At 37.5% G+C, this 14,713-nt stretch overlaps 1 protein-coding gene across 2 annotated transcripts; it reads left to right on the top strand.

The window, feature by feature from the left end:
- Positions 1-389: 389 nt before the first annotated feature.
- LOC110799962 (protein PLANT CADMIUM RESISTANCE 10) lies at positions 390-13,496 on the top strand. Of its 2 annotated transcripts, XM_056836364.1 has the most exons (5): positions 390-571; positions 905-1,148; positions 1,906-2,126; positions 8,874-8,966; positions 12,974-13,496. In XM_056836364.1, the coding sequence occupies exons 2-5, from the start codon at positions 968-970 to the stop codon at positions 13,142-13,144; spliced, it is 666 nt and encodes a 221-aa protein (XP_056692342.1). In that variant the 5' UTR covers positions 390-571; positions 905-967; the 3' UTR covers positions 13,145-13,496. The 2 variants fall into 2 exon arrangements, with proteins under 2 accessions (XP_056692342.1, XP_021860941.1); XM_022005249.2 differs by lacking the exon at positions 8,874-8,966 and having other exon boundaries at positions 401-571.
- The last annotated feature ends 1,217 nt before the right edge of the window (positions 13,497-14,713 follow it).

Here is a 14,713-nt window from a genome sequence, read left to right as displayed (position 1 = left end):
AAATTGTGAATTTAATTAGGTTTTAGTTATCCACATTTGACTTTTTTTTTGGGTTCTACTATAGGAGTCCACAAGAGACCCTTAAGTCCTTAATCACTTGTACCAAGGTACCACATTGACTAATTAGGTAAAAATAACCTAGCTGCACCGAAATAAAATTCACAAATTCTTATTTATAATGGGTGTACAATAAATATTGTACACCGAAGTAAAAGTTGACTCAAAATGCTTAAAAGTTAAATTTATATATGTAAAAGTTATCTATTTTTTAATGACATATTTTTTAATTTGAATAAAAATTATTTGTTCAAAATCACTAATAATGTATAAATTAATCATTTAATCCAAAAACTGCATAAAAGTTATCTTGGTACACCTTGTGCGTGCGCGCAAGACCTTTTATGTAAAATTCACCTTCTCCTCAATTTGAGGAACAAAAAAAAATTGAGAGGAAACAATTTCCGGGAAAATTTCTGACGAGTTAAGAGTACTACTCATCGGATCTTCCCCAAAACTCGAATTAAGAGCTGAAAAAACCCAGCAACAGTCTCTCATTCACTCACTCTCTTAGGTAATACGAAGTAATATTTTATTTCTTCTTCTAATTGTTAACTTAGCAATCTCAATTGTTTTTCTGTAGATTTGTGGTTTCAATTTCATTCCATTTAACCCTTCTTGAATACGCCACTGATTATGGGCTTTGATCACCTTTGAACCAGTGGTAATTCATGGTATTCCGCTCTCAAATTGATAAAAAAATTGGGTTTTTGTTGTTTTTCATTTTTATCTAATGCACGAAAAAATCTGGGATTGGATTACTGAAATTGATATTTTCTTGATTATATGATATTTTTTGGTGGTTGTAATTAATTTATTTGTATATGTCGTGGGGAACTTTTATCAGAAATTTTGGAGCTGATTGGAGAGAGTGTTGGGCACTGTTGTTATTTTCTTGTGATTCCGAAGAATGGAAATGATAGGAATTGGAAGCTATGTGCCACCTCCTTATATACCCTTGTCGCAGTCAGAGGAAGAATCTGAAGCTTTAATCACAGGGAACAATAGTGTACAAGCTTCAGCCTCGATTAGTAACGGCACCGTGCAATGGTCTTCTGGAATCTGTGCTTGTTGCGACGATTCAACGAGCTGTATGCTACCTTCTGCTCTTGTGACCCCTTGATTTTATCACAAGGATGAATTTGTCAAAGGTGCAATTTGAGCATATTTAAGATGATTCTAAACAAAATGTAGTTCTAGGTGACACTTATCTTTTATTTTTGGTTTGCATTAGAGTTAGTGAACCTAGATTGCCCCGTCTTGCTCCTTTGATGTGAGTGGATATAAGCTCTACAGAAAATGTATACATGTATGGATTTCGACGAAATTGGTTAGTTGTGCATTTGCACTGTTTTATAACCATATTATCATGGGGTATGTTGATTTTGTTCCAATTTATTGAAGGGAGTGTGTAAAAGTGTAAAATATGGATCATGTATATACCCATGTAGACAGCATTGCTACTGATAATTCATATTGATCTTGTTGCTCAAAATTCATCATGGAAAATTATCTTATACTGCCTCTTCTTCAATTTGGTTCAGTAAATGGATTTATGCATGTTTGTTTATCCTAAATTAACCCTTGCAATATACATTCATCACTGGATATAATAATTAGACGTCCAAGTTCATCTTTCCATCAGAAAACATGGGATCTTTTACTTCTTTTTTAGAAATTTTGATGACTTAAGCGTTGCTTTTTTTGATTGAGTCTATTGATGCGCCTCTGGTATTTTTGGTGGGAGCAATGTTTCTATTAAAGAAAAGAATCTAATAGGTAATTGTTGAGAATTTTTTATTCATAGTATCTTGTTATATGATTATACCCTTATTCATTTCTCTGCAGGTTGCATAGGTATCTTTTGCCCCTGCTATCTCTTTGCTAAGAATGCAGAGTTTCTGGGTTCTGAAACCCTGGTAGGACCTTGTATGGCTCATTGTATGCTCTGGGCCCTCGCCAGCAGTCTTAGTTGCTTATATTGTGTACTTTTGGGGTTGCCTGGCTGCCTTCTTTCGTGTTATGCTTGCAACTATCGAAGGATTCTTCGGACCAAATACAATCTTCCGGTATGCCCCTTTTTACTGTGTGTGCTTTCTTGGCTGTCCATAAATAATAGATGTGATTCCATAAGGTGTCTTAAAGTAAACAGTGAGCTTGCTTCTGAATTCTATTCTCATTTGTTACAGTTGGTGTCTGTATCTTGGACAGTCACTATTAATCACTTTAGCTCCTTCCGAGAAAACATGAAATTTGTTTCTAAAACTCAGGAGTAAATTAGCTTTCCATGGAATGATTAATGAGATTTCGTGAATTCTTTCTCTTGTGTAACAACTAACTTGGATAACACTAATGCCTGAATCAGGTTTAGGTAGAAAAGTGAAAAATCATTTAAAATAGGATACTGAGAAAATAAAGGGAGAAATGAACACGCTTATAATACATCTATTTCCTTACCAAGGGGTGCCTTACATTTTTGGTTGTCCAAGCTTGTGAGGGCGAGATTTTAAGATTGCTAATGATCATGATGCTGACATCTCAAAAAGGAAAAAAAGAAATCTTCTTGGCTGAGATTTTAAGATTGCTAATGATCATGATGTTGACATCTCAAAAAGGAAAAAAGGAGGAATAATCTTTTTAGTTAGATCTTTGCTATCAAATATGTGGCTAATTATCTGAATGAATCTCTCACTTAGAGGCTGTAAAACAATGAAGAGTAACTGCACATCTTTTAGGAATGTTGGATCTATACCCTGGACAAACTTTTTAGGAATGAATCTGTTACAGAAGTTTGATTCAAAACTTTAAAATTTTTGGCATTTTCAAAACTATTCTTTTCTGTGATACTTGCTTATCTGGTGTCTAAGGTGTATAGGGTTTTTAGGCACTACTCTGTTAGTCTGTTGGCATCATAGAAACGGACGCTTTTTACTACTCCCTCCGTCCCAAAATTATAGTCCTGTTTTCTAAATCGGGCGTCCCAAAATTATAGTTCTGTTTCTAATTTTGGTTGTTTTGGTCCCACTTTCCCATGTACTATATTAATTAAAAATGCATTGAAATCCCCACCCATGATATTCTATTTTGCCATGTACTATATTCTCTTTCCCATTTACTTTATTCCACTTTTCCATGCAACTCAATCATTATTTGTACTTTATTCCACTTTTCCATGTACTATATTCTATTTTTCTTAAAATCCGTGTTTTTGGTCAAACGGAACTATAATTATGGGACGGAGGGAGTATGTCGCTAAAATTTCGAGAGGAATCTCGAATCACGGTCTGAAATAATATCGATTGGTACCTCATGCAACCTCACTACATGCTTAATATACGTCTTCGCAAGTTGCTTCTTCTTCCATGTCTCTTTAATTGGGATAAACACGACCGACTTCGTTAGACGGTCCACAGTAACCCAAATAATATCATTTTTCGTTCTTTATTCTAGGCAAAGCAGTAACAAAATCCATTGAAATGGTTGAACTTCTAAGAGTTGAACTTTTCCCATGGGTCTCTTATGATCTATCTTGACTTTGTGACAAGTTAGACATTTAGACACGAACTCGACAATTCACACCTCATATTTGGCTACCAATACATCTGCTTAAGGTCCTTGTACAACTTGTCACCCCCAAAGTGCACAAAATACGGAGTATTATGCCCTTCATCCATTATTCGTCTCTTAAGCTCCTCACATTTTTGTGGTACACACCATCTTCCCTTGAACCTTAGACTACCATCATCATGGATCTTAAAATCAACTTCCTACCCTTGCCCATCTTTTCCTTAATCTTCTCTAGGTGCTCATCCCCAACTTGACTCTCCTTGATCTCGTCGAATATTGACAACCCCAATGATAAAACACTTAGTCTTGCCTTGATTTCCCTAGGATTTAATATTTCTAGGCTAAGTCTTTGCATATCTCGACAGAACTCCTCAGGAACTACCAAGACATTCATGTTGTGGCTCGACTTTCTATTCAATGCATCAACAACCACATTCGCTTTCCCTTCGTGATATTGGATGTCTAACTCATAATCCTTAATCAACTCTAACCACCTTCTCTTTCTCATATTGAAGTCTTTCTAGGTGAAAATGTACTTCAAACTTTTATGGTCAGTTAATATCTTACATGTTGCCTCATAAAAGTAATGTCTCCAAATCTTCAAGGCGAACACAATAGCAGCTAGCTCCAGGTCATGGGTAGGGTAATTAGCCTCATAAAGTTTCAATTGACGCGATGCATATCCAATCACCTTCCCATTCTGCTGCAACACACATCCCAAACCAATCTTTGAAGCATCACTATTCACCTCAAATCGCTCATTCCCATCAGGCAAGGTCAAAACAGATGCAAAGGTCTAACGCTCTTTTAAAATCTGGAAAGCTTCCTCACATTTCTCACTCCACTCAAATTCTGACTCCTTTTTCATCAGATTGGTCATTGATTTCGCTATCTTCGAGAAATCTCTCACAAAACTCCTATAATAACCAGCTATGCCTAGAAAACTTCGAATATCAAACACATTCTTTGGAGTGGGCCACTCACTCACAACTTGGATCTTAGCAGGATATACAGAGACTCCTTCCTTCGACACATAGTGACCAAAAAATGCTACTTTCTCCAAACGAAAATCACTTAGAGAACTTGGCATACAATTGATTCTTCCCAAGTGTCTCCAATATAATCCTCAAGTGTTCATCATGCTCTTTTTCATTCTTTGAATAACTCAGGATATCATCAATGAATACAACAACGAACTTATCTCAGAATTCGTGGAAAATCTTATTCATCAAATCCATAAATATGGCAGGTGCATTGGTTAACCCAAAAGGCATTATTGTAAACTAATAATGACCATAACGAGTCCTAAACGCAGTCTTAGGTATATCCTTATCAGCTACCCTCAACTGATACACCGAACGCAAATCAATTTTCGAGAACGCACTTACCCATTCAATCGTGAATGAATTTAGGGATGTGTTTCCTAGTGAGATTGCGGGTATGCCACCTGCTACAGCCGTTGAGTTCACCATAGACTTAGTTCCCGGAACAACACCTATATCTAAAGCACCCTATAGAATGCCACCTCCTGAGATGAGAGAATTGAAGACACAGTTGCAAGAGTTGTTCAATAAGGGTTATATTAGGCCTAGTGCATCACCTTGAGCAGCTCTTGTGTTGTTTGTTAAGAAGAAAGATGGGAGTATGAGGTTGTGTATCGATTATAGTGAACTAAACAATGTAACCATCAAGAACAAGTATCCTTTGCCTAGGATATATGAGATATTTGATCAATTGAATGGGGTAAGTGCGTTCTCGAAAATTGATTTGCGTTCGGTGTATCACCAGTTGAGAGTAGCTGATAAGGATACACCTAAGACTGCGTTTAGGACTCGTTATGGTCATTTAGTTTACAATAATGCCTTTTGGGTTGACTAATGCACCTGCCATATTTATGGATTTGATGAATAAGATTTTCCACGAATTTCGAGATAAGTTCGTTGTTGTATTCATTGATGATATCCTGAGTTATTCAAAGAATGAAAAAGAGCATGATGAACACTTGAGGATTATATTGGAGACACTTGGGAAGATCAATTGTATGTCAAGTTCTCTAAAGTGATTTTCGTTTGGAGAAAGTAGCATTTTTTGTCTCTATGTGTCGAAGGAAGGAGTCTCTGTAGATCCTGCTAAGATCCAAGTTGTGAGTGAGTGGCCCACTCCAAAGAATGTGTTTGATATTCGAAGTTTTCTAGGCATAGCTGGTTATTATAGGAGTTTTGTGAGAGATTTCTCGAAGATAGCGAAGTCAATGACCAATCTGATGAAAAAGGAATCAGAATTCGAGTGGAGTGAGAAATGTGAGGAAGCTTTCCAGATTTTAAAAGAGCGTTAGACCTTTGCATCTGTTTTGACCTTGCCTGATGGGAATGAACGATTTGAGGTGAATAGTGATGCTTCAAAGATTGGTTTGGGATGTGTGTTGCAGCAGAATGGGAAGGTGATTGGATATGCATCGCGTCAATTGAAACTTTATGAGGCTAATTACCCTACCCATGACCTGGAGCTAGCTGCTATTGTGTTCGCCTTGAAGATTTGGAGACATTACTTTTATGAGGCAACATGTAAGATATTAACTGACCATAAAAGTTTGAAGTACATTTTCACCTAGAAAGACTTCAATATGAGAAAGAGAAGGTGGTTAGAGTTGATTAAGGATTATGATTTAGACATCCAATATCACGAAGGGAAAGCGAATGTAGTTGTTGATGCGTTGAATAGAAAGTCGAGCCACAATATGAATGTCTTGGTAGTTCCTGAGGAGTTCGGTCGAGATATGCAAAGACTAAGCTTAGAAATATTAAATCCTAGGGAGATCAAGGCAAGACTGAGTGCGTTATCATTGGGGTTGTCAATATTCGACGAGATTAAGGAGAGTCAAGTTGGGGATGGGCACCTAGAGAAGATTAAGGAAAAGATGGGCAAGGGAATGAAGTTGATTTTAAGATCCATGATGATGGTAGTCTAAGGTTCAAGGGAAGGTAAAAATGTGAGGAGATGAAGGGCATAATACTCCGTATTCTGTGCACCTTGGGGGTGATAAGCTGTACAAGGACCTTAAGCAGATCTATTGGTGGCTAAATGTGAAGTTGCCGAGTTCGTGTCTAAATGCCTAACCTGTCAGAAAGTCCAGATAGATCATAAGAGACCCATGGGAAAAGTTCAACCCTTAGAAGTTCCTGGATGGACATGAGATTCCATTTCAATGGATTTTGTTACTGCTTTGCCTTGAACAAGGAACGGAAATGATATTATTTGGGTTTTTATGGATCGTCTTACGAAGTCGGCCGTGTTTATCCCAATTAAAGAGACATGGAAGAAGAAGCAACTTGCGAATATGTATATTAAGCATGTAGTGAGGTTGCATGGGGTCCAAACCGATATTATTTCAGACCGTGATTCGAGATTCTCTCGAAATTTTAGCGACACAGTAAAAAACGTCCTTTTCTATGATGCCAACAGAGTAGTTCCTTTAAACCCTATACACCTTGACACCAGAGAAGCAAGTATCACATAAAAGAATAGTTCCGAAAACGCCAAAATTTTTGAAGTTTTGAATCAAACTATTCAGCATTCCTTAAAAGTTTGTTTAAGGGTAAACCTCTACCTAGCTGGGATGAAATATGTACAACAACTCGAATCCAGATACCCTTGAAAGAGCATCAGCCACTACATTTTCATTTCCACTTTTATAGCGAATTTCATAATCATACCCCATGAGTTTTGACAACCCAAACTGTAGAAATCTTTTGTTGCAAGAGCCACCTCAAACTCTTTTCATCTGTTCTTATAACCGACTTTTGCCCCATCAGATACTGTACTGCAGTCACAAATGCTAATAATTCCTTCTCATATACCTATAATTTCTGCCACTTAGGCCCTAGTGTTTTGCTTAAAAAAGCCAAAGGTTGTCCGCTCTGCATCAGTACTGCGCCAAAGGTCTCTATCCATGTCAGGATATGAAATACCCTAGATACTCTACTTTATCAATAGCAAAAGAACACTTGCCTTTTCGTAGCAAACAAAATATTCTGATGCATTAACTGTAAAACTGCTTCCGAATGAACTAAATGGTCTTGCATAGTAGCACAAAAAACTAGTATGTCATCAAAAAAGACCAACACAATTTTTAAAAGACGTTTGAAAATGTGGTTCATCCATGCTTGGGATGAGGCAGCGGCGTCAGTTAAGCCAAAACACATCTTGTTTACACACTCTCAACTGGTGATAACCAACTCTCAAATCCAATTTGCTAAACACATAAGATCCTTGCAACTCATTAATTATCTCATCAACAACTGGAATTGGAAATTTGTCTTTCACTGTCCTCTTGTTCAACTCCCTATAATCAACACATAGCCTCCATGACCCATCCTTTTTTCCTACCAACACGACCGGGGATGTAAAAGGACTGCAACATCCTGAATAATGTCCTGATTTTGCATTTCCAGAAGCAACTTCTCAATGATGTCCCTTTGTTTCAAAGGTTACCTATAGGGCCTGATGTTGACGGGGTTTGACCCAAATTCTAAAGGTATCCTATGATAAAAGCACCCCTCGCTGGAGGTAAAACAGTGGGTTCTGCAAAAATAGAACTGTGCTTTTCAATCTGTTCTTCTACTTCCTTGGGAACTGTATTCACTTCTACCTTCCTGCAGCGGATTCACATATTCAAATCCTCATTTTCATCAACAACCATTTGCAGCAAATAAAGTTGGATTGCATTGGCCATTAGCTTCTGAGTATTAGTGCCACAAGTAGCCCTCACGCATTCTGTTGTTATTCCTTTTAACACCAAATGATTGCAACCAAAATCAAACTCCATAATCAATTTCCTGAAATCCCACTTAACAGTCCCTAAATTACTCAACCCACTGCACACTTAGAAGGCTAGAACCATATCACAACTCCCAAGAGGAATGATTAACATGTCAGATTTAAACTGAACACACTGCATACCCCACACAAAATCTTTGCAAACAAACTCACAAGCTAAATGGTTTCCATTGGCAACAGTTACTGCTTGTATAGCACTGGGATCCAGTTTCAATCCTAACTTTTTTGCGAACTCCGAGTCTAAAAAATTATGAGTACTACCCGAGTCGATCATTATATGGAGAGGTTTACTTTGCATATAACCCGTCACTCTCATTGTCTGAAAAGTGTGACTTCCACTCAAAGCACTTATTGAAATCTGAGGCTCAATATTTTCTATTTCATAACATTGATCTCATCATTCTCTACATCAGCTCTATCTTCCAATTCTACTTCATCATAGCCAGGAATTTCAACGGCGAAGAGTTGAGTTTGCCTCAACTGACATCTATGGTTTCTTCCATAAGGTTTGTCACAAAAATAACATAACCCTTTCAATTGTTTTTCTCTCCTTTCTGCAGCAGTGAGTCTTGTTTGAGGTCTTTGAAAAGGTTTGGAAGCATTTGGGTTTGTGTTTGGGGTTATTTGGGTGTTGTTTAGTATGAAAGAGGGTGCTGGAGTGGGCAAAAGGCCACCAACAGAATAGCTTTCAGAAGAAGAGGGCTCGAAATTGTTAGCATAAGAAGGTTTAGAAAGCCTGCTTGCTTCTAAGCTTTCTTCCTGAAATCTGGCATACTCCACTGCCTTAGCCAAGTTAGCAGGATGAAATGCTCTCACCATGGGTTTTACAGTAGGCTTCAATCCACCAATGAAGCTCTCCAGAAAATAGTTATCAAGTAGGTTATTTTGCTGAAACATTAATGACCTAAGGTTTTCAAATTCATCAATAGAGGTCTCTATATTTCCAGTTTGTGACAACTTATTTGCGTTGGAGAGACCGCTTCCTATTTGCACGCTCTGTAGGATTTGAACCTACGGCATTGGTCTTCACACCCAAAAAAAGGCGAGCGACGTCCCGAGTTAAACTTAAACTTAAACTTGGAGTTGGAAGTCTTCTTTCGTTTCTCGGCTTGGTTATTACACCAAGTAAAATCAGCACCAACTGTGGGAACCTGGTACAAGCAGTTACTTTGAATACATTGATCAAAGTCTTTAATTTCCTTTGCCAGAAGTGAGGGAGACCGCCCCGGCTCACTAACGAACTAAGCTAGTAAGGAAGAAGAATACCTGATTGTTCTTATTCTTATGCAGTTAAACATTTGCTATTGGTATGGAATACCTAACTAGACAGTTTCAGCAACTGAAACGAAATCCTAATTTCAATTTCCATCCTAAGTTTGAGCAATACAATTCCATCTCCCTTACTGTAAAACCTAATTTTTTTGCTCAAATTGAAAGACCGTCTACGAAGGCGCTGGAATTTATCCTGTCATGAAGGAAGGGAAGAGGGTGGCACAACTGCAGCAAGCTGAGCTTGAATCTTTGTCAGGAAAATGGATGGCTTCCATGGTCCTGTATGTTGTAGGTGAAACCCCTACCATATTTGCTGCTAATCCTGCCTGCTATACCAAGAGAAAGAAGACTGCTACCTTCTCATTTTTATCTGTCTTAGCTGGAGATAAAGTTGCCGAAATACAATCGATTTTTCCATTTAAGTGGTTTTTGCTTCTTCTTGTTCCTGTTCTTAACTCTTTCCCGGGTAGTTCCCAATGTTTGGCACTTTCCGTACTTCGTGGGTGCAACATCAACAAATTCGCTCGGACATTTCTTGTTGGGTACGCTAGACCGGTGAATTTGGACCAGAACGTTTCAACTGCAAGAGAAAGTAGAACTTATACAAAATAAGAGTCTCGGCTCCTGTCACTTTGCTGGAGGTGGAACCTTTTAGGCTCTGCCTAAGACAGTGTGGGTTGGATTCAAATTCCAAGAAAATGGGCACAGATGTGTTTACCTAAAAGTTGTGGTGGGTGGAATAGAGAGAGTCTAGGCTCACTCACAGGTCAAGGGCTAGTATAGCAAAGAGGCTGTCAATTCCCGCAAAGCAAGTAGGAAAGCAGATCCGATGCTGCTCTGAGCAGGTTGGGAAGGCAAGATCTTATTTTCATTTGAAATATTTCGACCCGGACGTTTTCGGGCTGCCCAACGAATGGCAAGTGCTTTTCCTTGTGTGGATCCTATTTCAATGGGAACTTGTCGGAGCCATTTTTTTTCCAACTTCCGGGATCCCCGCATCCCAAGAAAAAAGACTCATAAATCTTAGCTAGAGCAAACCATGTAGAGGTACTGATAATAGTTCTGTCTGGGCCACGTCTGTTAAACTTGACTGCCTACATGTCCTAAGCCACTAGACCTGGGGTGAAGCCAAGCAACTGGTTCTTGCTCGGTGAAGAAGACGAACTGCTTCACGCCATTAGAGTCGAGTTAGCCCCATGTTCGTCCTTAAATCTAGGAGAAACATCAATGCAAAATTCTCCCCAGTCTATATTTTTCTTCTACTACATAACTACTCGTCCAGTTTTCAGCCTTGTCTATCATGTTCAAACAAGCTAAATCCACTTTCTGATCCTCACTAATATTGCACAGACTAAAGTATATACTACACTTCTTAAGCCACATTCTCGGGTTATTGCCATCGAATTTAGGAACTCAAGCTTAGGAACGTACCTTTGAACTTTAGTGAATTCATGTCTCCTTGCATCCCTGAAATCTTGTCTCCTATTATCTCTTGACTCAGCATCACTGTCTTTGTGAGTCAAACTCTCCTTGATTCCACCCACAACTTGCATCAATTTCATCATGCAGTCTTGCATCAGCTTGTGAGATTCTTGCATATCCCTCTGAAACCCTTCTTGAGCCGCCATTCTCACTCCCAAAGCAGCTACTTGTTCTTCAACTGCCACCATTCTTCTTACTGAAACTGGAGCCAGAACTGATTCTGATGTTTGGTTTTTAAAGGGTTTGTGTTTTGGATCAAATGATATGTGTTTAAGGTTCAAGATTCAAGGAAAAAACTGAATAACAAGAGTAATTTTCTCACAGGACTTTATCAAACACTGGTATGCAGTATTAATTCTTCAAGAATTCAAGAATATCTTGATGATGGGAATGTGGAATGTTGTGAGAAATAGAAAAATAAGGTAGAATGAGTGCAATGCAGCAGTTATGGCTCTGATACCAATGTTACAGCTCAAAGAATTGAGCTGTAATAATGATCAACAATGGTGATCAGTTTCTGAGAAACAGAACAGAGAGGAAGAAGACTGAAGAGAGATGTTAGAGAGAGAAGCAGGGAGATTCTATTATTACTAGAGTTATTCATATGCTCAGATTGTCAAGTTAGCTAACGAACTTCTCCCTATTTTGTGCTATAGTTATAACAGAATATAACAATCTGTTACAATCGATATTACACTTTTTTATGGAACAGTGTCTGATAGTTTGTCGGCTGCAAGAGCAACCTAGGTAATCTTATGTTCTGGAAAAGATTCAATAGCTTATTGCATTAAATTGGGCCTGCTGTGAAGGGGAGTTGAAGAGAAACATATGTTTTTAGGTGCTCCTTTGCTCAAGTCTTTACTTTATTGCTCAAAGAGTTTTCCATGAGGCTAAGTGTCCTCTTCTGTTGGATGTGTATTTTCAGTTGTGAAACACATAATTATGCCGATCTGAGTATCATATATGGAGCCCTATTACTTCGTCACATGAAAATAAGGGTGGATCTGTCAACTGTCAACTTGATCTAACATGGGATGTAACTCTAGAAATGGGTCTGACAATAGGCGAAATTCGGCTTGCTTTAATAAGGGTTGGATATAGGTTTATACTAGAAACTCATAGAACTACAAGTTGACTAGTCGAGGCATTAAAGAATGAGAAGTTAACTATTAGAAATTTTGTAGATTCAAATAGGTGATTCTTTGTCGTTTTGTTGTCACCAATTGATGTTTGGTCATCTTATTCTTAGGCCAGAAATAGAATTGACTCGTTGAGAGCATCACTAGTTATTTGGGCAACGGGAGGGAAAGGGAATGGAGAACAGAAGATTACAGGTAGCGGTCAGATTTCATATTTTGTATTGCTGAATCTGCATCGCAAAGCTTGAGTCTAAGTAACATATACGTGGAATGGATAATATTGCTTGTTCCTTTTTCATTTCAAGAACTCTCAAGGAACTTGCAGCCACCTCTGTTTAGCTTATTAAGACTTACCCCCAGGTTCTTTGGTCTTTAATACAACTAGATATCCAGACCTAGTGATATTTCTTTTACCCGTTTTACAGTATATAGTAGTATTTGTTGCAGCTTTACAACTATTTTGGACGTTTCCATATTTCTTTTGTTTTGGTTTGTGTGTTTCCCCCCTTTCCATATTTCCTTTACAGTATATAGTAGTATTTGTTTTCTTTTGATCCATAAGCTGGTTCCAATTTTCTCAGTGTTTGATTTCTGGTCTTCTCATCTATGATATGATTCAGGAGGCACCTTGTGGAGATTTTGCGACTCATTTGTGCTGTCATCTATGTGCATTGTGCCAAGAATACAGGGAAATTTGTGAAAGATCTGGTGATCCCAACTACAGTGACCCTAAACTACCTGTAATCACCGCTCCTCCTGTACAGAAAATGGAAGCGAGTCCAGGAGAATGATCGAGTATTATCCAGGTTTGTTTGACTATAGCTACCCTAAAAAATGCCCAGACATTGATTTCAAGTAATCATCGTGGCCCTCGATGTGCTGCTTTGGGGAATTATCATGTCATTAGGTCTCATGTTATGATTCTTAATATCTATCTTTCTGAGAGACTATGAATGTATTAATCTTTTCCTGAGAGACTATGTATTAATCTTTTCTGAGAGACTATGTATTAATCTTTTCTGAGAGACTATGAATGTATTAATCTTTTCCTGAGAGACTATGTATTAATCTTTATATACTTGAAATCATTTTAGTGCTCTCAACATATAAGGAATGATAAATTACTGTTGTGTCGCCTACCAATTCTTACTCTCTTATCTCTCTCTCCATCCCCTACTTTTTCTTAGTTGAAGGCAAACACATTGAATGCAAACAATCCTACACGCATCTAAAATGGAGTGGGAAATATAAAATGTCCATTAAAATATTTCAAAATTAGAGTATTTCCAAGAGAAAATTTAGAGGAATAGTATCTTCAAGATAATATCAACAATTACGATGTAATGACAACGCTAACTGTTGTACCCGGGTACAGCCAGCTCTGGCTGTACCCCCCAAAACTACGCGCTTATATTGTTTGTTCATTCTTGTCGACTGTTTGTTCTTTTTTATTGTACTGTTTGTTCATTCTTATTGTACTGTTTGTTCATTCTTGTTGTACTGTTTGTTCTTTCTTGTTGTACTGTTTGTTCTTTCATGTTGTTTTTTAAATTCATCATCAAATTTTCATAATTTTTGTATTTTTTGTACTTTCTTCTGGAATTTTATGTTCTTTTTTACATTGTTTGTTCTTTCTTGTTTATTTGTTTGTTTATAATAATCATATGGTTAATGTTCATAATTAAACTCTTCATTAATCTTTTATTCTTTCTTTTTGTATTGTTTGTTCTTTCTTGTTGTACTGTTTGTTCTTTCTTGTTGTTTTTTAAATTCATTCATCAAACTTATTGTTGTATTGTTTGTTCTTTCATGTTAGCTTTAAAATTCATCATAAAATTGTTCATAATTGTTGTATTGTTTGTTCTTTTTTCTGGAATTTTATGTTCTTTTTTATATTATTTGTTATTTTTTGTTGAATTATTTGTTCTTTCTTGTTTATTTGTTTGTTCGTAATAATTATCTGCTTTATTGTTTGTTCTTTCTTGTTGTATTGTTTGTTCTTTCTGTTAGGTTATGATACATATGACAATTCATAAATCATGCGGAAAAACCATAAACCCAGGAAAACATATTATTTACACATAATCATTTAGCATAGATTAGATGCATACTCTTTGTTGCGTGCCTTCCCTAGCTGCGCCCGAACCGAACAAGAACAAGTCTTTAGGACTCCAAGTGTCGTCCCTCCGTAGATAGTCCACAGCACGTCCGGATCCGCCTTAAGATTGACCAACTAGAATCGCCCTTAAGGTACTATTATTTTCGGCACTTTATAGGCAAATGTGTGACTGAATTTTTCTCTCAAAAACTCACTTTGAATACTTTGAAACTTGTGTTATAAATTGTGAGCCCTAGCCTCA

Source organism: Spinacia oleracea, chromosome 2 (assembly GCF_020520425.1).
Source record: "Spinacia oleracea cultivar Varoflay chromosome 2, BTI_SOV_V1, whole genome shotgun sequence".
NCBI lineage: Eukaryota > Viridiplantae > Streptophyta > Magnoliopsida > Caryophyllales > Amaranthaceae > Spinacia > Spinacia oleracea.
This window is presented reverse-complemented; position numbering and strand designations above follow the sequence as displayed.

Coding starts and splice junctions, on each gene's coding strand:
- LOC110799962 (XM_056836364.1), top strand. CDS start 968: ATGGAAATGATAGGAATTGGAAGCTATGTGCCACCTCCTTATATACCC. Junction 1,149..1,905: donor TTGCGACGATTCAACGAGCT/GTATGCTACCTT, acceptor ATTTCTCTGCAG/GTTGCATAGGTATCTTTTGC. Junction 2,127..8,873: donor GGACCAAATACAATCTTCCG/GTATGCCCCTTT, acceptor TCTCTACATCAG/CTCTATCTTCCAATTCTACT.